This window comes from Aethalodelphis obliquidens, unplaced genomic scaffold (assembly GCF_003676395.1).
Source record: "Aethalodelphis obliquidens isolate GAN/ISIS:26980383/991018 unplaced genomic scaffold, ASM367639v1 scaffold63, whole genome shotgun sequence".
NCBI lineage: Eukaryota > Metazoa > Chordata > Mammalia > Artiodactyla > Delphinidae > Aethalodelphis > Aethalodelphis obliquidens.
Window position 1 is genome coordinate 3,275,864 of NW_020838007.1, and position 25,337 is coordinate 3,301,200.

The 25,337-nt window shown below is 41.7% G+C and overlaps 1 protein-coding gene across 4 annotated transcripts in view; it reads left to right on the forward strand.

Annotated features, from left to right (window-relative positions):
• Positions 1 to 25,337, forward strand: part of PTPN2 (protein tyrosine phosphatase non-receptor type 2) — a 75,528-nt gene that overhangs the window by 40,135 nt on the left and 10,056 nt on the right. For all 4 annotated transcript variants that reach the window (XM_027088819.1, XM_027088822.1, XM_027088824.1 and 1 more), the window contains exons 3-8: positions 124 to 224; positions 6,752 to 6,850; positions 11,255 to 11,392; positions 18,369 to 18,578; positions 19,764 to 19,916; positions 24,876 to 25,057. In XM_027088819.1, coding sequence (XP_026944620.1) covers positions 124 to 224; positions 6,752 to 6,850; positions 11,255 to 11,392; positions 18,369 to 18,578; positions 19,764 to 19,916; positions 24,876 to 25,057 — 883 coding nt within the window. The remainder of the gene's footprint in view (positions 1 to 123; positions 225 to 6,751; positions 6,851 to 11,254; positions 11,393 to 18,368; positions 18,579 to 19,763; positions 19,917 to 24,875; positions 25,058 to 25,337) is intronic.

A 25,337-nucleotide genomic window follows, 5' to 3' on the forward strand; every position in this document is an offset into this window, starting at 1 on the left:
GGGGTGCCAATTTATTTTTCTTTGTCTCTTCTATCATTTTATAAATATCCAGAAAATTAATATTAAAATAAAAAAGAAATGCAAGTTTGAAATGACGGTATGATTTGTCATGCTCTGTTTCAGATGATCACAGTCGTGTTAAACTGCAAAATGCTGAAAATGATTATATTAATGCCAGCTTAGTTGACATAGAAGAGGCGCAGAGGAGTTACATCTTAACACAGGCAAGTGGTGTGATGTGCAGCCGATGCCTGACCGCCATTCTTGTGATTGGCCTTCTTTAAAACACCAGCAAAAAGTGTGTCCTGACTTCTTTTGGAGATGAAACGCTATTTCAGTTTTTTCTGTTGTTATGTAATGAATGGTGTTATAATGTTTTGCAGCTGTGTATATTTCAGATAAAAGTAATCTTCAATGTTACACGTTCTCTGAAAGAAAGTTGTTCATGAAATTTGGCTAGGCCGGTTCTCTTCTGGCCAGTTGTCCTCCTTGCTTTATATTGAATATTTGGTACAAAGCCTTGGTTTGTTGATGCTTTGTTACTTTCTGCTTCTCTTTACATCACTTGAATCAGAACGAGAGGCCCTTTGAAAGCTCTTCTCTGCCCCGCCCTGGCGTGTATTTTCAGAGTGTGGACAGCCCTTGGATGTCAGGGCAGGTGAGGGTGTGAGCCAGGTGCCCAGACAACCAACAGGGCGGCCCAAGAGCCTGCTGCCCCTTTGGCCTCCTGCCCGATTGCGTCTCAGCACACCGGCCACACCCATGTTCCAGGAGCACTTTTCTTCCACTCTGAGATAGCAGAAATGATTTTGGTTTATCCACACCAGCTACCTTTTATTTATCTAATAATAGATTTAATTAACAGTGCTCTCATTTCCCTCAGTTAATGAATTTTAAATATTCAAAAGATAAGCTGTATTATTCAGTATCTTGCAGTCACCTATAATGGAGCATAATCTGAAAAAATATATGTATGTAACTGAATCACTTTGCTGTACACCTGTAACTAACACAGTATTGTAAATCAGCTATACTTAAATTTTAAAAAAGATAAGCTGTATATTTATAATGTTTGAGATTTTTAAAGAACCCATTTCAGATCAGAATAACCTGTTACTGAAAGTGAAAACCATTGAAAATGGTAAGAAGATATTCAAATTAATTTAACTATGAACTGTTAGACTATTTCTAATTCACAGGAAACAAGAATTAATTACTCTTTTTTTTTTTTTTTTTGCGGTACGTGGGCCTCTCACTGTTGTGGCCTCTCCCGTTGCGGAGCACAGGCTCCAGACGCGCAGGCTCAGTGGCCATGGCTCACGGGCCCAGCCGCTCCGCGGCATGTGGGATCCTCCCGGACCAGTGCACAAACCCGTGTCCCCTGCATCGGCAGGCGGACTCTCAACCACTGCGCCACCAGGGAAGCCCTAATCACTCTTTTTTACTTGAAGTAAAGCAGCTCCTGTAAATCAAAAAGAAAAAGAGAAACAGTCCATGAAAAAAACTGGCAAAGAACATAAATTCACAGTTCAAAGAAAAGAAATAAAGATAGACAATATACATATGAAGAGATGCTCAACTTTTCTAGTAATTAGGGAATATAAATTTAAACCAGCAATCGGTTACCACTTTTCTCCTGTCAGATCAGCAGAGATTTAAAAGTTTATAATACTCAGGGGTCTAATACGTAAAGACAGAAAGATACATGTGAGGATGTTTGTTACAACTTCATTTTAATAGCATAGGGCCAGAAATAGTAGAATTGAAGCAGTCTGCAAGGGGCTGGCTAAATAAATTATATATGTGCTCTTCTTACTGATTATTTCTGGAAATTAGGAAAAAAGAGAGACTTTAATTTTCCATTTTCTGTAATATTTGAAGTATTATGTGCATTCATGTTTTTAATAAACTCATTTTTAGAGTTAAAAACATTTACTTTCTATTTGGAAAAGCCATAATGATAAAAAAACAGAAAAGAATTATTAACCTAGATTCCTTATCACACCCTTTCTTTCTCTCTTTTTTTCAAGTCTTTTTTTATCCATTCCTCTTTCTCATCTTTAGTCTCTAAAAATGCAGTTGTTTCTCAAGATTCTGACTTAGGTTTTTTCCTCCATCCAGTCTACACTCATCACTTCAACTCCCTGGGACCACATTTTGAACCTTTGTATCTTAAGAAAGAGGGTAAACTCTGGATTCATGGTATCTGTATTTGAATCCCAGTCTGGCTGCTTCGTTGGATGTTCATTCATCCAGCAAAGCTTTGAGTACCTACTTTGTGGCAGCATCGTTTGAATAAAACAGCCATTCATAAAACTGCCATTATGGGGGCTTCCCTGGTGGCGCAGTGGTTGAGAGTCCGCCTGCCGATGCAGGGGATGTGGGTTCGTGTCCCGGTCCAGGAAGATCCCACATGCTGTGGAGCAGCTGGGCCCGTGAGCCATGGCCACTGAGCCTACACGTCCGGAGCCTGTGCTCCGCAATGGGAGAAGCCACAAGAGTGAGAGGCCTGCGTACTGCAAAAAAGAAAAAAAAAAAAAAGTGCCATTATGAACTTCACATCCTAGTGGGAAGTAAAATTAACAGCTAGCAGCTAGCAATCTTTTTTTAATTAATTAATTTATATATATATATTTATTTTTGGCTGTGTTGGGTCTTTGTTGCTGCACGTGGGCTTTCTCTAGTTGCAGGGAGCGGGGGCTACTCTTTGTTGCAGTGCGCAGGCTTCTCATTGTGGTGGCTTCTCTTGTTGTTGAGCATGGGCTCTAGGCATGCGGGCTTCAGTAGTTTTGGCACATGGGCTCAGTAGTTGTGGCTCACGGGCTCTAGAGCGCAGGCTCAGTAGTTGTGGCGCACGAGCTTAGTTGCTTCATGGCATGTGGGATCTTCCCAGACCAGGGCTCGAACCCGTGTTCCCTTCATTGGCAGGCGGATTCTTAATTACTGTGCCACCAGGGAAGTCCCCGACCTAGCAATCTTTTATTTATTATTTTATTGAACTATAGTTGATTTACCGTACTGTGTTAGTTTCAGGTGTACAAAAAGTGATTCAGTTATATACACACACATACATCTATATCTCTTCTTTTTCAGACTCTTTGCTGTTGTAGGTTATTACAAGTTACTGAATATAGTTCCCTGAGCTACACAGTAAATCCTGTTATTTTATAGATGGTAGTGTGTATTTGTGAATCCCAAACTCCTAATTTATCCCTTCTCCCCTTTCCCCTTTGGTAACCGTAAGTATGTTTTCTGTCTGTGAGTCTGTTTCTGTTTTAATAATTTCTTTTGTATCATATTTTAGATTCCACATGTAAGTGATATCATATAGTATTTGTCTTTGTCTGAATTACTTAGAATGATAATCTCTAGGTCCATCCATGTTGCTGCAAATGGAATTATTTCATTATTTTTTATGGCTGAGCAGTATTCCATTGTATATATGTACCACATCTTTATCCGTTCATCTGTAGATGGTCACTTAGATGTCTTCCATGTCTTGGCTGTTGTAAATAGTAACAGCTAGCAGTTTTTAACACTGTTCTATATTTTATGTTTTGTATAATTTAAGCCTCAGGATAACCCTCTGTGGTAAATACTATTGTTATCCTTATGTTAACACGAGGAATCACCTAAAAAGACAAAGGAACTTCAAATAACTTTACCAAGGCCATGCAACAAGTGGGATGAGGCCAGGATGTGAAGCTACACGGTCTCCATAGACTGCATGGTTCTGCTCTTAATTATTCAGATCTGCTGCCTTGAAACTACTGTGTGACCTTGGACACATTACTTATTCCCCAAGCCTGTACTGTCGTCCCTTGGTATCTGTGGGGGGTTTGCCTCCAGGATCCTCTGCAGATGCCACAACCCATGGGTGCTCAAGTGCATAGTTGTCCTTCTCTGTCCTTGGGATTCCACATATACAGATTCCACCAATCACGGATCATGTATTAAGTTTGCCATCTGAGGTTGGTTGATTCTGCAGATGCGGAACCCATGGATAAGAGGGCCAACTGTATATTTATTCAAAAAAATCTGCCTATATGTGGACCCCCGCAGTTCAAACCCGTCAAGAGTCAATTGTGTACCTATATTATTGATATATATCTCTATTATCTATAGAACAATGCTGATAAAAACTCATATAGTGCCTGGTACTATGGTGAGTAGTCCATGGAGTATTTATTGTGGCATTTGTTACTGCTTTTTATTGGTAGTAGTAATGATAGTAATAACCCTTTTATAAAACATTATAAATCTCATCACGTAAAAGAAAATGCCTGACTCATACCCTAGTGATCTCATTTAAACCTCCTGTCCATGTTGGAGAGCTTCTTTGTGTCCTGACAGAGTCCCACCCCTGCCTCCACCCCCTGCCTTATATTTTTCAACATCCATATGGGTGTTTTTACCCACGTGACCAATTGATGTCACAAATTCTGCATTTTCTATGTCAAACTCTTTCTTTTTTTTTAAACCATGCCAGCCGCCTTCCTATTTTTCTCATATGGGTTAAAGCTGTCCTCCTCATGTGTCCTTTGTTCTGCTTTCCTTTGTTCTGCTGTCCTGCCCTTCTTCAGAGCTCTCTTGAATTTTATCTGCACCAAAGTGGTAGCTTCTTAACTTATTTCCTTGTCACCAGTCCGTCCTCCCTAATCCATCTTTAACAATTCCACCAGAATTACTTTTTGTGACATACGGATCTGGTCGTATCCCTTTACTCCTTAAAGAAGAGTTCGGTGACTATTTCTTGGATTCGAGACCCTCCCGTTCTGCAGGTGCAGTTTCCTACCATGTACCTCCATGTTGCCCTCAGCAATCTAACTGTCTTTTCCCAGATGTCTCCTAAACTTGCACATGCCTTGCCTTATGCTGGGAATGGATCCTGATTCCCTACCCTTCCTTCCCCCATGTCAGTGCCCTCCTCATTTTTAAGGCTCTGCGCCAGTATCCTTCCTACTCCTGCAGACCTGATGGTTTACCCCTTACTGTTGTGGTGCTTGATGTGTTTCCGTTCCTTGCCTCTGTCGTAAGCTCTTTGACATCTGAGACTGCTTTTGCCTTTGTATCTAGTACGTTGGAACAGAGAACACGCACAGAAAATATTTCAAAAGATAGAGAAAACCAGAGATGCTAAGTGTTTATTAAAACTGCAGTTGTTCTCGTTTTCCTTTGTTGCTTATTATTTTTGTCATCTTTTCCCTCTGAGTTTTATGAAAACTAAAAACATATATATCAGTCCCTTGGTATAGATCTCCATTTTGCACAAGAAAAATAGGTAGTATTGCTGGTAAGTGGAAGGGCTGAGAAACCCTCTCCCATTTCAGAACCACTAACAGAATGTGCGTGTGTGTGTGTGTGTGTATGTGTGTATGTGTGTATGTGTGTGTCTGTGCGCGCACGCGTGCATGTGCGTGAACACACTAAGGAGCAACTTCGTTGGTGAACTGATCTGTCCATTTTTTTAGACAAAAGAAACAGCATTCATTTTACTGGGGTTCTTCTCATTGCTGTTTTTACCTTCACACTGTTTGGTTTTGGAAGTAACTCAAGCATTGGATAACATGCACCAAAGGAGGGGAACAGTCCCTCAAACCTGAGGGTGCAGCTCCTCAGGATTCCCAATCCCTTTCTAGCATTTGTATAACTTAGAGCTTAGAGTTTATTAGTTCAAATAATATTTACCCAACACCCACTACACACCAGGGATACAACTGCCCTAAAGCTGCTTTCAGTGTAGCACCACTTGAATTGCCTTATTTTCCATGTGGAGCTGAAGCTCTAGTCAGACCTGGCCTCCCAGTGTCCTGCGAGGTGAATGCTTGTTGAGTTACTGGAGGTACAGTCAAACCTTGTTCATGTTAATCTTTACTCACTTAAAATAGTTAAAGTTTGGGCATGGCCTTCTCATCTCTTGTTTGCCCTTTATTCTGCCCTGTGCTACCCATTAATCAAAATGTGAAGGTAATTGGAAATTCATAATATGATTTGATTTTTTTTCCCCATGGCAGTATTGTGATATGCACCGTTACCCCTTTTAACTCTGCTCTTGAGGTTACACATTCTCTGGTTTTGTAGATTAACAGTTTCATAGTGGTTCAGGTGCTTTGAAATTTCCGCTTTTTCTGGAATTCTCTTTGTAACTAACTTGGGTTGGTTGCAGGCCAGTGCTGGCACAGACTTCCTCCTTTGCAGGGCTGCCCTCATCATGGAAGGCAGGGCCTCTCTTTCTGCGGCAGAGACTGGAGGGGACAGAAATCGCCTTTGCCTGCCTCCTTTACAGCTAGAATACAACCCGTAGAACTTGGCGTCTGCGATTTTGACCCTGGTTTGCTTACAGGTTGTGCATGAGTACTACAGCCACCTTAGGATGGCAGTACCAGCAAAGCAGGTGATGTTAGTGACAGGTTGGGAGTACTGTCCCAAGCCCACTCCTCTTTGGACAAAATCTTGTCTTGACGTTTGTTCCTACCCAAGCCTGGTTCTCCAGCCCTCAACTCTGAAAGTCACCTGAGAGCCTGAAAATTTTTCTTTTCTGCCTAAGTAAATAAAAGTCAGTTTTGATCGTTGATAATCAGTAATCCTAACTAGCACAGACCTGTTTTTAGTTCAAGTGGATTTAAAGTCTCTATTTACTCTTTATGATCCGATACACTGTTCTCAGACGAGAAGCTTCCCTGAAGGAGTTTCCTCGGAGCCTTACTCTGTCCCCTTTCTCTTACCCACTTTCCCTTCTCTGTTCTTACAGGGTCCACTTCCTAATACAGGTTGTCATTTCTGGCTCATGGTTTGGCAGCAAAAGACCAAAGCAGTTGTCATGCTAAACCGAATTGTGGAGAAAGAATCGGTGAGTAATACTTGATATTTACAACTTAGTGTACTGCCTGTAATTGTTAACTTATAAATATTTTCTTATTTCTTTTGGGATATTCATTCATTAGTTTTGGCCTTTAATTGCTAAAGGCTAGTGGTCAGGGTGATTCTGACCAGAAGAGCTAATGTATCCTTTTCCTTTTTTACCTTAAATATTTAAATAACAATTGCGGACCACTACCCTCCAAAATATAAGTATAATGGAGCCAGTATTGGCTAGTAGTGGTATTTAGATCTTTGGAATCTGTAGGCTTTATCACAATCTTTACAATTTATTATTATCAAAATCCTGGAAATTTTATGAAAGATTAAAGTGACAGGTTTCTAAAACCTTTATAAATTACCATTGGCTCTTAGGTCACAAGGCAGTAAGTATGGAAATGTATAAATTCATTGACATTTGAAGTGCAGTCTAAACCCAGTGCTAATTAGTGGTGTGACGTTGGGTAAGTCTTTCAGCTTCTGTGGCTTTAGGGTCCTCTTCTGTCAAACATGCAAATTGGAAAGTATTGTCTGTCAGGTCTCTTTCAGCCCTGAGGTCTTAGACTACTCTGCTTTTCAGGTTCCTGATTCTTCCTTTTTTAAAAAAAAAAAAAGATTTAATTTTATTTATTTTTGGCTGCATTGAGTCTTCGTTGCTGCGCACGAGCTTTCTCTAGTCGAGTGGGGGCTTCTCTTGTTGTGGAGCATGGGCTCTAGCCCTGCGAGCTCGGTAGTTGTGGCACATGGGCTCAGTAGTTGTGGCACATGGGCTCTAGAACACAGGCTCAGTAGTTGTGGCACATGGGCCTAGTTACTCCGCAGCATGCAGGATCTTCCCAGACCAGGGATTGAACCCGTGTCCCCTGCATTGGCAGGCGGATTCCTATCCACTGCACCACCAGGGAAATCCCTCTTCCTTTTTTCTAAATTAATAGTTGCCAGTTTTCAATGGTGGTGAAGGTTTTTCTAGTCTGTTTCAGATCTGAAGTGGCGTTAACATACCAGAGTATCCAGCAATGTCAGCGTAGTCGTTTACACTGGTTTTCGTGCTTCAAGTGATGGGGGCTCTATCAGTTGGGACATTTTGAGCAGCGTTGCCAACTAGAGGATTATAAATGTCATCCCTCATTCTGCAGTATAATTAGTATAATAAAAAGATAAGACAGGGCTTCCCTGGTGGCGCAGTGGTTGAGAGTCCGCCTGCCAATGCAGGGGACATGGGTTCGTGCCCCGGTCCGGGAAGATCCCACATGCCGTGGAGCGGCTAGGCCCATGAGCCATGGCCGCTGAGCCTGCACGTCCGGAGCCTGTGCTCCGCAGTGGGAGAGGCCGCAACAGTGAGAGGCCCACATACTGCAAAAAAAAAAAAAAAAAAAGACTTCCACCAGAAATCATATTTACGGTGGTTGGATCTAGAGTCAGATTTAATTGTCTGGGGGAAGGTCACCTTGTGGGTGGGGGCATGTTTGTCAGCGTAATGATGGTGGCAGCTGTTGCTGGTCGGTGTTTAGCTCCTTAATTAGGGGATATAAAATAGTGATATTCCAGGATCTCTTGTTGGAATACTTCTATTAAAAAAAAGACACAACCTCCCACTCTTGTTACTTGGCCACTTTTATTTATTATTTTTTAATTAATTAATTAATTTGTTTATTTATTTATTTATGGATGCGTTGGGTCTTCATTGCTGTTCACAGGCTTTAGTTGCAGCGAGCGGGGGCTATGCTTCTTTGCGGTGTGCAGGATTCTCACTGCAGTGGCTTCTCCCGTTGCAGAGCATGGGCTCCAGGCACGCGGGCTTCAGCAGTTGTGGCACGCAGGCTCAGTAGTTGTAGCTCACAGGCTCCAGAGCGCAGGCTCAGCAGCTGTGGCGCACAGGCCTAGTTGCTCCACGGCATGTGGGATCCTCCCAAACCAGGGCTCGAACCCGCATCCCCTGTGTTGGCAGGCAGACTCCCAGCCACTGTGCCACCGGGGAAGCCCCTTGGCCACTTTTAAATAGGAAAAGCAGTTTTCAAAAGAAGTTGATTCCCTAGTGTCCTCAACATGTGACCACTTAGGTTTTCTTGGTGTGGGGGCAGGGCGGGAGGGCATCAGGTACTGTGAAGTCACGGATTCAAACATCTTTGATTCATTTCACTCCATGGCAGTTATTATCCTTATTTGTAGTCAGATTGCTCCTTCACTGGCCAGCAGGAAGCTCTTCAAGTTGGGCCCTGAGTTCTTTTACACAGACCCAGAGTCTTCATAGCTACTTGCTGTCTGGAATGACTCCATTATTGCAGGCTCATCTTAAACTTTTGTGTAAGAATCAGCCATTTCTTTAAGGGGCCTTAATTTCTTTCAGTGGTCAGTGGTATTTCAGGGTCACAACAAAAATAGGGATGTTTGTTGCCACTGGGTTGGTCTTTTCAGTGAACAGAGCTAAGGAAAAATATGTTTCTGTGTTAAGATAACACAGCGCTAGTGTTCATACTGATATTTCTGATTCAAATTTAGGCCTATAGGGGTTGGCCCAAGCCTTTCTATCCTTTATATCTGTTACAGTGTTTTCCATACCATGAATTCTGGTTCTCAAAGACACTAGTGATATCAAATATCTTATAGTGACTCTTTTACTTTGTCTGATATTGCACACAGAAAATAGTCATAATAACAAAATCAACTCCATCACCAAAATAACTACTGAAAAAAAGTTTAAAATGTTTTGTTTTTCCCATTCTGTTTTTTTTAAAGTTGTACTTTATGTACATTGTCAGAGTTTATAGCACATTATACTCTGTCCCTTATGCCCCTTTTGTGTAAGTCTGTATATGTTGAGGTGTCTCTCCAGTCATTTTGTCTGTAGGTTATACTCCAGAGGATCCTGAGGAAGGACTCATGGGCACCATAGTCCCTGATGTCTTACGTGCCAATGACAGTTCATCTGCTGGCTCAGTGCTTAACAGTCAGTTTGGCAGAATATAAAATCTTTGGCTCATATTTGCTTTTCTTTGAACAACTTAAATGTATTACTCCATTTTCTTCTGGCATTACAAATTACTGTCAAAGTCAAATGGACATCTTTATTTCCTTTATTAATCACTTATTCTTTTTACCTATGTTACCCAAAGGATTTTTTTCCTTCAAATCCCAATAATTTTACCAAAATATTTCTGTGTTGGTCATTCTGGGTCAGTTTGTCCAGGGGCATAGAGTGCTTTTTCAGTATGTGATTTCAGACATTTTTTCTTTCTTTAAAGAAAAATTTATTGAATTATACTTGTTGACATTTATTCTGTTCCCTTGCTTGCTTTGGTGTTCTTTTCTTGGGTCCTCCTATTATACATGTGTTAGATTTTCTTGCTTATTTTTTATGGTTGTCACATTTTCTCTAATCCTATTTGTCTCTCTCTTCATTTCTTTTTTTATTTTAAAAATGTCCTCCTTTTTCTCTTAAGGCATCATCTGTTGTGTTTAGTCACATCTCTTTTCCCTAGTTTAATTAATTAGTCTTTGTTGATGAAATGTGTTCTGTTATTTCTGAATCTTTTTTCTTTTCTGTCACCTCATTTCTGAGTTGTTCAAATTTATGCTCTTTCACTTCTTGTGCCATTTTTTAAATGTCTTTAAGCTGACCTTTTGAAGTGTCAGCTCATAGTATTCATTTGTTTTGGAAGCATTTTTATTGTTTGTTATTTGTAGCTATTTGTGATTTCGAAAAGGAGAAATGGCCATATTTTACAAGGATGTTTTTCTGGTGTTTTTTCCTAATGAAATGACTCTAGCTCACCTTACCTCAGCCTGCTGGCCTCATAATTTGGCTTTTGGGAAGATGTTTTTATTGTCACAAATACAAATTCCATGTCAATAGTTCTGCCAAAAGGTAACAACTCTAGGTAAAGGGAGCTTATCTTCTAATTCTTTCCCCGACTTAATTTTAGTAAATAGGTATGTAATGTTATTTCTAGATATGTAGTAGTATTTAGTGGCAGATTAACGGGTATTTATGGAAAATACTTGTAAAATAAAGCCTTTTCAATACTGTTTGAAGATAAGATTCTTGTAAGAGTTTGATATTTATAGAAAAATAGTGTGAATGCCAGTATGATGATAAAATATACGTTACCCTGCTTTAGAAATGACTAATTGATTTTCATTTTATGAACATGATATCTGTTTATGGGGTTTTTTTTAGTGTATAAGTTAGAGGAACATTTTACAAACCTGCTTTTGTAAGATGTTAATCTTATTAAAATACATTAAACATCAAACGTAGTGTGACTGTTCTTAGATTTGGGTACTTGAAAAATATATAGCGTGTGTGTGGTTTGTTTTCCTTTCCAGCTTTTTATGGTTTCATTATGTCTATAAACTAAAAAAAGTCATATGCATTAACCTAAATTCTTAAATTTAGGTTAAATGTGCACAGTACTGGCCGACAAAGGATGACCGAGAGATGCTGTTTAAGGAAACAGGCTTCAGTGTGAAGTTCCTGTCGGAAGACGTGAAGTCCTATTATACAGTCCATCTGCTGCAGTTAGGAAACACCAATGTAAGACTTTTCATGCCCAAACTATGGGGCTTTATATGATGATTTTAAGGATTATTCCTTGTTCTTAGATATGAAGTTTGCGGCAGTCCATTCATTTCAATAATAACCTATAATAGTGTACAGCCATAACCTATTCCTTATAGATTTTGTTCCTGTATGTGGTAGCTCTCTGAGGACTCTCAAGAAACCTTAGAAACTAAGAATTTTAAAGTTCAGGTAAATATTTGAGGATTCAGAATAACTTACTAAAATTAGTCGGGGATTAAGAGAGAGGGCTTTAGAATCAGGCCAACCTGGATTCACATCCAGCTCTGCTACTTAGTGTATCTGCTCCCAGACCTCCTGAAGTCTGTCCTCATCTGTGGGATGGAGATGGTGGTGCCTCCCTCTCAGGGCCGTTGTGGGGTCGGGTGAGGGTGTGTGTGCAGAGGCACTAACACAGACCAGGTACCCTGTAAACGCCAGCTCTGATACTTACTACTGTTGAGAGTGTTGTTAATTCAAGGGATTAGTCACACGGAAATTTGTCTTTATTGAACTGGTGAAAATGGTGAAGTAAATTTACCATATGGTCTCAAGAACATTTACTTGGATTTTTTTCCAGAAATATAAGACTCGTTCCTGGCACTTGGTTGAGATACAGGTACAGGGTGGGTTGTGAGCCTGCTGTTGTCAGGCTGAAGATTGAGATACTTCTTCCCTCTTCCCACTTACCTCTTTGCCTTCTTTGGTTCGTAATTAGAATAACTAGAAAATATGAAATAAGAGTGATTCTGAGATGCTCTCAGAAACTAGAAAAACTACAAAATAGGAAAATGTTTGCCCAAAAATGGCTTCGGGAATGTATCTAGTCTAAAGTGAGATACTGTTTTAGTTAACTATTAAGTGAATTGAGTGATTAACGTGTGATCATTAACCAAAAAAAAAAAAGCTTTGTAGCGAAGGGAGATATATACACTTTTTAGATATGCAGAAGTACCTTTTATGGTTGATCTCCTGAAACACCTCTCTGTTTTTTATTACGTACTATAAGTACAGATGTGTGCCGAGTGCTTCGGGCCAGGTCCAGCTTCCATGACTTTCATAGCTAAGCTTATTATGGGATCTCTTAGGTCATCCAGGGAGGAGGCTTCTTTATGAATCTCCTCACTGTATTTATTTTGCACCAGTGATTCCAAACATACATACAAACATACATACATTTGCATGTATCTTAAGCTGCATTGAAATACATCAGCTACTACTTGGTCCTGGGTTGTCCAGTGCTAATTCCCAGAAACAGAGCTGCGTTTCCATAAAGTTCTCATGGGTCTTGGAATCATCTTCTCATGGTGTTTACTGATCCCAGGTACCTCCTCTGCTTGTGGCATTAAAATTGATTTAGAAGGAGGTGGGCATAGGTGTTTTTCTCTGTCCTGAGCATTGATTACACCTCAAATAATAAGATAGAATAACTTTTGTATTTTCTTTATCACTTTGCAAAGTATTTTCACATATGTATCATTTGTCCTACAGTCTTCCTAAAATGTGGACAGAGTAAATATTCTTAATATCCCTGGTTTTCATACTTAAAAAAAAATAACCTGAAAATCCATGAGGTTAATGGATTTTTTTCCATAAATAGATTACTCAGTTAATAAGTGAAAAACCAGAACTCAAATCCAGATCTCCTAACTTCTAATGAGATGGGACCAAGTCTTTTGAAAAAGATGCTGATTGTTGTAAAGGAAGATCCTTGGTTCTAAAGTTTCTGAAGTTGAGGCCGCCCTGGGAGCAGGCCAACCCCTACGTTTTAATTGCTGGCAATTGTGTGATTTCTTACTGCCCTGGGTTCAGAGTACACCATAATTAAATAGCAACAGTTTATGTTCTATTTTACAATCTTTAGTAAAAGCTAGGAGTGTTAGAAGAATAAAGTAATGTTTCAGTAGGAAAGACAGAATTGCATTTGGTTGTGTTAGAAGAATAAAGTAGCGTTTCAGTAGGAGAGACAGAATTGCATTTGGTTAAGTATTTAGACTCAGGAACCATGTGGCCTGAGTTTAAATCCGAGCTCTACCACTCCTGGCTGTGTGACTGGTCCCATTATTTAACCTCTGTGCCTCCGTTTTCTCATCTGCAAAACGAGGATGATGACGCGCCTGCCTTGTAGGGTTGTTAACGATGATCGAGTGAATTAATGCTCTGACAGTGCCTCAGACTCAGTGTGGGGTCTCCTGTTGTCAGCGGCTCCCTTGGAGTTGGGAAGGGCTGCAGGAGCCAGGGCAGCGGAGGACGCGCTGCAGGAGAGAAGTTGATGATGAAGTAGGGGAGGGACAGCCGGCCTCACCTGCAGGTCTGGGTGGAGGTTCCTGAGTTTCAGAGGACCAGGTTGCTTCTAAAGGAGTCTTGCTGTGCCTTTTAACAGATCTGGGGCCAGAGCTGCCTCCTGTCAGGCCCTGTTCCATAGAGACTTCATGTCTGGTGGGCAGTAAAGCACCAGCTGCCCTTTCCAGCGTCGTGATGAGAGCTCAGAGTTTGAACTTCTGGCCCCACGTGAAGAGATTCCATGTCTGCTTTTAAAAGGGGCCTTGTGGCTTAAGCTATGAAGATAGTTTTGAGGGGCTTTTAAAATCCCAGGTCATCTGGAGAACTTGTCTTTTGGGCTTTTCTGTTTAGTTGGCCTTCACCATTTTCAGTAGTGTCCTCGACCAGCTTTATGTGTATCAAGTTCCAGGAAGGCTGTTTTCATGCTGAGTTCTGTTTCTCTGCCTCTAGATTTGCCCAGAGCAGGGTTAGATGCCACCCGGGTGTCCTCCTCTCCTGTCTGTTTATGTCCTGTGCACTCTTCTGTCCAGCTTGTGCCCATTTCTCACTTCAGTCACTTAATGTACCTGTGATGCATTCACTCCTAACAGCTAGGATCTTCTTACGCTTCTCTTCATAATTTAAATTTTACCATTTCCCAGCTTGTGCAGCACTTGCGCATGTGTACATTTTGACATCATAACAAGGTTTTCAGCTCCCCATGGGCAGGGTCCTTACCTGTTGCCCTTGTACCCCCTCTGCATTTGCACCAAGTACCCTGTTCACCACCCCACACCTGAGTGCTTGTCCTGAAACACGGCTTGGTCCTTCCACCGGGGTCTGGGAAGCCCTCCCGTGGCCAGTACAGGAGTCCCCGGCCGGCCCGCGGCTTGCCTCTCGCGACCATGCCTTGGGCGTTGCCCTGCCCCCTGCTTAGAACCCAAGCCCCTTGCCCCCTGCCCTGGTGCTCTCCTCCCCTCCCCACCTGGGAGTTCCGGTCATCTTCCAGAGTGAGTTATGGTGACCACGTATTTAACACGGCCAGTACGGGATCCTGCAGGAGCTGGTGAGGGACTGAACTAGGGCAGTGACCTCAAGGGAGGCGGGGTCGACAAGCTTGCTTCTCTCCAGGTGGAGCGGAAACACAGGTGAGGAGGTTGGAAATGTGGAGAGGTTACAGTTGATGGGAGCGGATCAGGGGCCGCGGTAAAGGCAGCAGCGAGTGTGTCATTGTGTCAGAGATCACCGCATCTCTTCACATGCCACCACGTGCAGGTGTTGCCTTGTTTACCCTTCACAGCAGCCTTGTGAGATCAGTACTTTCTTAAACCCCATTTACAGGTGATGGAACTGGGGCTTGTGAAATTCTTGGAAACAATCTTGCTACCTTCTTTCTGTGCCTAAAGTGTGGAAATTGGGCCTAGGGCTGTAGAGCTGTATAGATTTTTAAGTAATAATTAGAACATTTATAGTCTTACTCATATTGATAACAATTATAGTTAACTTGCATTTGAATGGCTCTAGACAGCGCACACTTAAATTACCCCCAGGCTCTCAGCTCTTGTACCTACTCAGCTCATAGTTTAGCTTCCTGGCCTCCATGGACCATGAGCTTGTCATCTGATTCAAAGACGTTACATTTAAAATTCTTCAAATAAATGTAAATGAGATTTTGCCCTAAGAAGAATGGTGAACTGCTGACATCTTTGTGCAGAGGGTGGTGTCCATGATGTAGTGCCTTATGGAGAAAACTGGGCAGGTGTGTGCAGACCGGCTGGAGTGGGGTGTGAGGGGTGGCAGTGAGAAGGGACGGAGCTGACTGGTTGTCACAGCAGGACTGAGGGGCTTGGTGACCGAGCAGGAGGGAAGAGTGAGTCTGCTATTTGAAACTAGGAGTTTGTCAGAAACTGTAGAGTCTAAATGTAGAGACTGTTCGGAATAAAGATGAATTTTGTTTTAGCTCTGTATGCTTTGGAACCCTTTCCCCCCATTCTCGTTTTTTTTCCAGCATGAAAAAGAGGGAAAAGGTATCCAATCCTTCATATAAACTTTTTTTTTTCTTGCGGTACGCGGGCCTCTCCCGCTGTGGAGCACAGACTCCGGACGCGCAGGCTCAGCGGCCATGGCTCATGGGCCTAGCCGCTCCGCGGCACGTGGGATCTTCCCGGACCGGGGCATGAACCCGTGTCCCCTGCATCAGCAGATGAACTCTCAACCACTGCGCCACCAGGAAAGCCCCATATAAACTTTTTTTTATACCAGAGTAGTAAACATGGATCTTATTACTTCTGTGGCCCTTTGGGAATTATGTGATTTTTGTGAGCTAAGTTTTTTGAATCTTGTTTCAGTAGGAGTGAATTAATACAAAATTAACCTCTAAGAAGTTATTTAGTCTGGTCCTACACGGAAGAAAAAGATGGATTTTCAAAAATCTATTCATGAGAAAGACTGTATTATACAGTGGTGAGCATTTCTGGAAACTGGCTTTGAGCATCCCAGACAGTGTGACCTGAATTTGAAAGAAATAAAGAGGCCACTAGTCTTGAGCCAAAACCATATAAGCAAAGAAAAAGCAAGTAGTTGCCCAGGATTGTGGGGTAACTGTAGGTTTTGGGCCAGGAGGTGATGCATAGTTGAACCTACACTGTATAGGCCACACCCTAGGGAACACTTCCCTGGGAGCAGGGCCCTGGCACCACCCCTCCTAGGCCTGGGACCTCCAGCAGGTCCACCTGGACCTGGCTGAGGCCCATGTGGACCAGGGCTGGGCCTCTGTGCATGGTCAGCACAGCGTGGTGGCTGAGGACTGCAGCAGGGCTGCTGTCGGGGGAGAGGGTTAAAGACACCCACTGGAATCTGAGGCCCCATTTAAAGGAAGATGCGGTTGAGTTAACCGTGTGCCTGGGCTGTTGGAGGAAAGGACTTAGGACCCCAGCCAGTCCTGTGTGGGTATCAGATGGCTGCCATTTACGGTTTTCTAGAAGGAAGCTACAGTTTAGCCTCCTTAATTTGGAATGTTTTAAACGCTGTTTTTACATACAGTAAGATACAATCTTTTTGATGTATAGGTCTGAGTTTTGACAGTGCATTCGTGTCACCACCTGCCCAGTCAAGATAAAGAACAGTTCTGTCACCATCCCCTAGATACACACACGCATGCATGCGCATGCGCACGTTCCTCATGCTGCCTGTGTACAGTCAGCCCGGCCCCACTCTCAGCTCCTGGCTATCACTGGGCTGGTTTCAATTCCTATAATTTTGTCTTTTCCATGCTGTCATGTAAATGGAATCGTACAGTATACAGCCTTTAGAGTCTGTTGCTTTCACTTAGCATAATTAATTTGGAATTTAAAAGGAAATGTTTTGAATTTTAATAATCGCAATGAGCATTTTAATTAGTAATAAGAAATCTTCTAGTGCCTTCAGTGTACTGAGAACCTATGGATCACAGTGTACTTGGAATTATGAAAGCTGGATGTCAAGAAAAATTAGTCACTAAATGCGTATAATTAAAAATTTTTTTTAACTTCTGCACTGTATTTTATCAGTGCTGTACCTCATATAACTGAGTCTGGGACTTAGGAGTCTTAATCTGTACTGAAAAAAGGGAAATATTGTTTTTTAAAAAAAGAAAGCTAAGTTTAATTTTGTAAATTTGTATTGAAAGGTAGATGCTGTAAAAGTAACCGTTAAAAAAATCAGGGTTTTTTATGCTGCTTCTGTGGCTCCTTCTTCCAAAATAGTCCTGTAATTAAAGCTGAAACATTGTGCAAAGATGTGTTAGCGGTTGCCACTCCCTCTGTGAATGAAGAGCAGAAGGCAGAGAAGTGCTCCTGGGGGCAGAGGGCCTTTGGCAAAAGCCAAGGAACGTTTTCATAATGAGTTAGTCAGAAATAAAGGTCGTTGAGAATGTCCAGGAAGTGGTGGTGAGTGCCAGGCAGGCTTTACGAGACAGGAAACACTTAGCATGTTGGTAAATCATGTTCGCACATCAGCAAAGCCGTGTCAGCAGTTCTAGGATTGGAAATTGTTACCATGGGGAAAAGCAGCAATTAGGAGAGCAATTTCAGTTAAAAATGTAAAGATTGTTTCTTTAAATTAATTCTTGAGTTGTTCCTCTGTGCCTGGATAGCAGAATCTAAAAGATAACTCATATAATGGGGAACATTATATTTTTTAAAACTTTGAAATTCTTAAAAAAGAAACCATTAAAGAATGTAAAATTAAACTGGTAGAGATTTTAAAAAATAGAATAGAATCCACTCATCATGATGTATGAATTAAAGAAAATCCTGGCAGCATGTATGGTGCAGGTCAGTGGTTGGGAACCCAAGTGCTGCTCTAATCCTGCCTCTGCCATTTTCTGATGTGTGACCTTGGGTGCATTACTTAACCCTTCGCCTCAGTTTTCTCATCTGGAAAATAGGTTTTAATAGGATTGTTGTATGGGTTGAGTTAATACATAAAAAGCCTAAAACATGCTTATAAAATAATAAGTGTTACAGAAGTGTTAGTTATTATTAATATATTCCAAATTCTCCTAAAGAAAATCTTCCCATACTTGTGTATGTGATTATCAAAAACCAAATGAAAAATCATGGTACATTACACAAAACACATCTTTCTGCAGTAGACTGTTAAAAGAAAAAACTCAGAACTAACATTTCCCCCCTTGATTTTCACTTTTTAGAGTGGTGAAACCAGAACAATATCTCACTTTCATTATACTACCTGGCCAGATTTCGGAGTCCCTGAATCACCAGCTTCATTTCTCAATTTCTTATTTAAAGTGCGAGAGTCTGGCTCTTTGAATCCTGAACACGGGCCTGCGGTGATCCACTGTAGTGCCGGCATCGGGCGGTCAGGCACCTTTTCTCTGGTGGACACTTGTCTTGTTCTGGTAAGTGACCTCGTTTCAGTCTTCTGTACCTTTTTATTGTTTCCACTGGCAGAAGTAAGCTCGACTGTCAGGATCCCAGAACTGTGTTTTTCAAACTTGAACTTCTGCCTTCTTTTAGAAAAACCAAAAACTCTCATTCACATCTTTTCAGCTGCCTCTTGCTGTGACTGGTGGGGCTGCATCCAAGATAATTCTAGAGCTCTCGAAGGAGACTTTTCCTGGTAGCTTTTGTTACCTAAATGATGGGTCCTCTCCCCCGCCCTTCTTATTTTTCAAACATCAGTTGGTAGATAATATTGAATTCTTTCTTCCCTTAGTTTCCTTATTTACAAACTGCAGAGAGTGAGAGTATTCTCCTCCCAGGACTGTCATAAGAATTAAGTGGATGAGTGCATTTAGAACACTTTCTAAGCCCTCGGTGAGTGTGGGTTTTAATATCATTCCCTGAGGTTCCTGTTGTGCCTGAGGGCTGTGTTCTTTCTCCACCAGCCTTCCCAGCCCCAGCCTGGGTACCGGCCTGTGCCTTTCCTCCCTTTAGGTTGATGGGAGGGTATCTTAGCACGTCTACTGTGTTACCACTCTGCCTAATATCCTATACTTCAGTCAAAAGCGGCTTGTTATGTTAACTTTGACGTGTTTAAGAACTCTAAGCATCTGTTCTGTTAATGGTAAATACTAAAACTGGATCGTGTGTTTCCCTGTTCCCTGCCAAATTTAACTTCAACAGCTGTTCTCTTTTCTGGTTGGGGTGGGGGTGTGTGGATCCAGCCCCAGCTGGTGCAGCGGCCCCACGGTGTCCTTGTGGGTCTGGCTGTTTCCGCCTTTCTGCTCCAGCACCCTCAAGTGGCTGCCACACACAGACGTGAAGGCGCCGAACGAAAAGATTTACTCCTGCCAAGACGTTCTTAAAAAAGAAAGGCACTAATCTCGATGTATTTATCCTTACATTAAGCCAGAATGGGCCATAAATCCTCCCTTCGACCAACCACTAGCCAGAGTGAATGAGATTCCTGTTGGTTGGAGCCAGCTGTGAGTTAGCTGAAGGGCCAGGAGTCCTCCCTCTGCTGCCTGGATGGGGCAGACGGGCAACCTGTCCTAACTTGCTCTTAGCGGTTTTCCTGTACTGCTTCTCTTTCCTGGACTCCTAACAACAAAAGGCTTGAACAATGTTTACCTTTCTTGCAGATGGAAAAAGGAGACAATATTAATATTAAACAACTGTTACTGAATATGAGAAAATACCGAATGGGGCTGATTCAGACACCAGATCAACTCAGATTTTCATACATGACTATAATAGAAGGAGCAAAGTTTATAAAGGGAGATTCAAGTATACAGGTAAACTGTGTATCAAATACGATTTGCATCACATAGCTGCACTCTGTTTATGCATGTGTCTTCTCCCTTCCTTCCAAAAAAGCATGTTTACATTAATGTGGTGAATCCAGCTGGCCCCTAAGATTGTAAAATGTATGCCCCCCTCCTCCTGTGTACCTCAGCCTCATGTTAAATCCTGCCTGTTACTCAGAAGCCCGAGTGGGGACACAATTTCATTAAAGAAAGTAAGGTTCCTTGTAAAGGAGGGTTTAAGCATTTCATCATTAAAATAACCAGAAAATTTAGCTACTTTTGCCCCATTAAAAACCTGATCTGGAGTTATACAAGAACACTTAGTTTATATCATAGGTATTTCATTTTTTATAACAATGAGCAAGCAACTTGAGTACTTGCAGCAAACGTAATGAAATTTCAGGAGAATGTTATTTTTCTCTGGTTGGTGGCTGTATTCTCATGAAGGTATTTTTATTCCACATTTGTAAAAGCTAAGTTAAAAGACTGATTATCAGAAATCTGTGTTTATGTACTAACGTAACATGTGAAATAGAAACAGAAGTAACAACAGACACCCGTTTCTTGTCTGAACTGATCATATGGAATTGGACATAAGCAGGTGGAATTCTTTATTTTTCTCTTACATGAACCATTTGCTTCCTCTTCAGCTTCTGTGATTACTAGCCAAAGCAGGAATATTCTGAATAAGCTCTCCTTTATAACTGAGATCACACCATCTGTCAAGATGGAATGAGATATAAGTAGTTAAGTGTTGTATGGATTACACAGACATTTAAATATTCTTAAGAAATTTTATTTATCAGCTGACTTTTTTGTTCTGATCATTGGTGTTATTTTAACTATTCAAGACAATCTATTGTATTTATCAATAAAAATTTTAAGTTTTATTTAAAAGGTTCCCCCCCAAATCTTTAGCATTATAGAATAATTTTTTTTAATTAATTAGATTATTTATTTATTTATTTTTGGCTGCGTTGGGTCTTCGTTGCTGCGCCTGGGCTTTCTCTAGTTGCGGCAAGCCGGGGCTACTCTTCTTTGGGCTTTTCATTGCGGTGGCTTCTCTGTTGCAGAGCACGGGCTCTAGGCGCACGGGCTTCAGTAGTTGTGGCACGTAGGTTCAGTAGTTGTGGCTCACGGGCTTAGTAGCTCCGTGGCATGTGGGATCTTCCCAGACCAGGGCTTGAACCCGTGTCCCCTGCATTGGCAGGTGGATTTTTAACCACTGCGCCACCAAGGAAGCCCTCTAAAGAATAATTTTTAATGAAGAGAAACGTCAGTCTGTGAAGTGCTTGGTATGTGAAGATTAAGCCCATGAAGCACGAGACCCTCTTCCGACGTTACCTCAGATGTTCAGGATTAGGAACAGGTCTCTCTTTAATCTCGGCTTGTGTCTGCCAGTTTACATGCCGAGGTTTTCCCCACACACTTCTGTTGCTTCCTTGCTAATTTCCTGGCTGTTCTTACAGACTAACTCTATGGAATGTGTGCTGTCCTTTGGATACTATCCCTTGCTCCACCTTAATGTTTTTTCAAGTTTTGTTCCTTTAGTTTTAGAATATATATGTGCTTCCTGTGCAGATCGTTTTCCCCACAGAGGTGAGTTATATGGACGGGCTTTTGTGTGGTCCCTATTGTTGTGACAGTGCAGTTTGTGGCTCGGAAGAACTTTTTCTCCCCCAGTTTATCTGGTGCGGTGTGGCCATCAGATCTCTGACTCAGCACCTTTATCCCTCATTCAGACAGACCCAGGCGTCCTCTGCCTCCATCCAGATGGGATGTTGGAAATGTCTGTATTTTTCAAGTGCTCAGGATCAGAAAGCCTGTTACCCTTTCGGAGGGCTCAGTTTCCACAGAAATGATCTTAGCAAGGCTCTAATAATTTATATGGTGCTGTGAAATTTTTAAAATTTTAGATAATTGATTAGTACATATTGAGTATAAAAGAATTCAGAGAATGTGAAAGTATATCATTTACAAAGTAGAAGTCCTCGCTAACTCACCCCCCAAATATGTAACCATTGAGGCCTGTGTGTATTCTTCCAGGACTGCGTATTTATGCATATGGGCTTGTTTATTTTATGTAGATATTTTCTCCTTCTGGAACCCTGCTGTCTAATGCTGGAGCCACGTGTTCTGTTGAGTGTTGAGATGTAGCCAGTCTGAATCAAGTTCTGCTTAAAGTATAAGATGTACAAATATAGGGAGAAAAAGTATAAAATATCTCAATAATTTAAAAAATGTTGATTATATGTTCAAATAACAATATTTTTAAATGTTGAATTAAATAAAACATCCTGTCAAAATTCATCTTTTTTTAAAACGTGGCTGTTAGACATTTTTAAAGTTATATATGTGGCTCGCATTACATTTCATTGGACAGTGCTATACTAGAGCCTTAGCTTAGACCAGAAGTCTCAGAGAAATAAATTTCCCTGAAATCTTAAATCATAAAACTTTATTGTTACAAAGATCTAGAGTTACTTTGTTAATGTGGATACCCCAAACTGCATGACTCTGTCCCATGTCCCAAAAAGTGTCTCATAGGACATACAAGGATGTGATAGGCAGTTTATGGACCTGTCTTTCTCTCCATACATCTGCCTCCTCCCCTTTGCCTCTGATTTTTGGGGAAAATTAATATTTGTAAGAAGAAAGAAGGAAGCTTTTCGAGTGTGAGTTGATGGCAGTGGGGTGAGGGACGCCATCTTTCCAGAAGCACCCATGCTGTGTAAGCTTCATCTCTGGTTCTTTTTCCTAAAGGGGGCCTCTGTCTTCACCTTCAGTCTTAATCTAGATTTACGGGATACAAGTGGTGTTTTCATTATTGGCTACAGTTTCATATTAGTTTTCCTGTGAAGATTTCTGGCATATGTGGATTTAAAATGATTTAGAACCTGCCAGGACAAAGAAGAGCTGTTAATATTCACATCTAAAGTGACTGTTGGGCTTCCCTGGTGGTGCAGTGGTTGAGAGTCCGCCTGCCGATGATACAGGGGACACGGGTTCGTGCCCCGGTCCGGGAAGATCCCACATGCTGCGGAGTGGCTGGGCCCATGAGCCATGGCCGCTGAGCCTGCACGTCCGGAGCCTGTGCTCCGCAACAGGAGAGGCACAACAGTGAGAGGCCTGCGTACCACAAAAAAAAAATAAAAAATAAAGTGACTGTTATCTGAAACCAGTAACTGTGTTTGTGATGATAATCACATATAATACACAACTAATAAAGTTATAAGTAAATATATACTTTTAACAAATTACAGTGGGTTTCGAGTTTAAATACATCACTTTACAGCTCCTTCGAGGGGCTTTCTTCAGTGAGAAATGGGGGTGGGGTTGCGGATGGTGTGGGGGCATTGGTCTGTGAGTGCGGTTCAGCTGAGTGTGCAGTCGGGGGAGGTGAGCAGCCCCGTCTGCTCCAAATGGGAGCCGGGGGCAGTGCTGGGTCCCCGGCCTCGCAGTCGGCAGCACCGGCAGCACCGCCGAGGCAGGTGAGCCTGGAGCCTGCTTGCCGGGTGTGTCACAGGGGAGGCAAAGTTGAGTGAGTTTGCTGCCCAGAGACCTGGCAAAATGACATTGCCCTTTGTTTTTTCTTTTTAAAATTCACTAGCATTAAATCTCTCTTTCTCCCCCACCCTCCTGCTGACTCTTCTTGTTGACAGATTCTGGATTTGTTGCATATTCTGGGAAGTGGTCCAGTAAGACTTGGTTTTTGGCATCATCTTGTTTATTGACATTGTTGAGTTTTGTCCAAGTATAAGGCCAAGTTGCTGTAACTAGATCTCAATGAAGAATTGACCAGCATGCATTCTGGAGACAGTTAACATTTTTGTTGGATACTTAAACTATCTGGTGTCTGACACTGATGATTATTTCCGAGATACAGAGCCTTGTGAGGGGTTCAAATTCCGACTCTGCTACTCGTTAGCTTGTCATCTCATTAGTCACAACAAGTCCCAAGGCAAGTGACAGTCCTGTTTCATTGGAGGAAGATAGGCTGTCTCTTCATCTTGGTCTGAATCCTGCCTGATCTGAAGTCCAGGCGTGCTGAGGAGTCTTCCCAACCCAGTGTCCAGCCAACTGCCTGGGCTGCTGGTGTACCTGGTGGGGACAGTCAACTTGAAGGCCTCTGGCACTGCAGGAACCTGCTGGGAGGTCTCACCATTGGTTCTCTGCTAAACTGGACAGTGGCAATGAGCAGGGCACACTGGGTCACGTTCAAGGGCCATCTTGGTCACTTTTCCAGAGGCACATGCCTCTGGATTAGGAGACGGCACAGTCTGACTTTGGCGAAGATCTTCTTACTAAGACCAATATTTTGGTGAGGTCAAAGTCACTACATTTTATTAAGATTATTGTATTCAACTACATACTGATGTGCATCAATATTAAATGCTTTATTATTGGGACTTCCCTGGTGGTGCAGTGGTTCAGAATCCTCCTGCTAATGCAGGGGACACGGGTTCAAGCCCTGTTCCGGGAGGATCCCACATGCCACAGAGCAGCTAAGCCCGTGCGCCACAACTACTGAGCCTGTGCTCTAGAGCCCACAAGTCACAACTTCTGAGCCCACGTGCCACAACTACTGAAACCCGTGTGCCTAGAGCCTGTGCTCCATAACAAGAGAAACCACTGCGTTGAGAAGCCCATGCACCACAACGAAGAGTAGCCCCCACTCACTGCAACTAGAGAAAGCCCACGTGCAGCAATGAAGACCCAACGCAACTAAGATAGATAGATTTATTAAAAATGCTTTATTATTATTAAATATTCAACTTAAAATAGACGTAGCTAGAAGTGGTATGACAAAACACGTTTTTCTTTTTCATTCATATGTTAGCATCACAGGGTTTTCTTAAGTTAAATATAGAATTTCAGTTTCATAAATTTTATTTAAGAAAAGTCAAAACTTTAGTGTTTGCATTTGTTTCTCATTTCCCTACTTAGAAACGGTGGAAAGAACTTTCTAAGGAAGATGTATGTCCTGTTTTTGATCATTCACCAACCAAAATAATGACTGAAAAATACAACGGAAACAGGATAGGCCTAGAAGAAGAAAAACTGACAAGTGACAGGTATACAGGACTGTCCTCTAAAATGCAAGATACTCTGGAGGAAAACAGCGAGAGGTAAGGTTACTGCAATAACAATGCTTGAAAAGAGAGACTTTTAATAAGTTCTGTGGATGGGAATTAATATATAGACCCTTAGTGTATTGAATTAATGTAACTATTTATTTATTACTTAAGGGCATTTAAGTAGTATGTAATGACATCATTGATCTCAAAGAAGCTAATACTTAAAGACGGAAACCTGTTGGAAAATGGTTTAACACAACACTTATTGAGTGTAAGAGTTAGTATAATTAGATGCTAAAATGTGTAGTATGATGCAGAAAACAGAGTATGA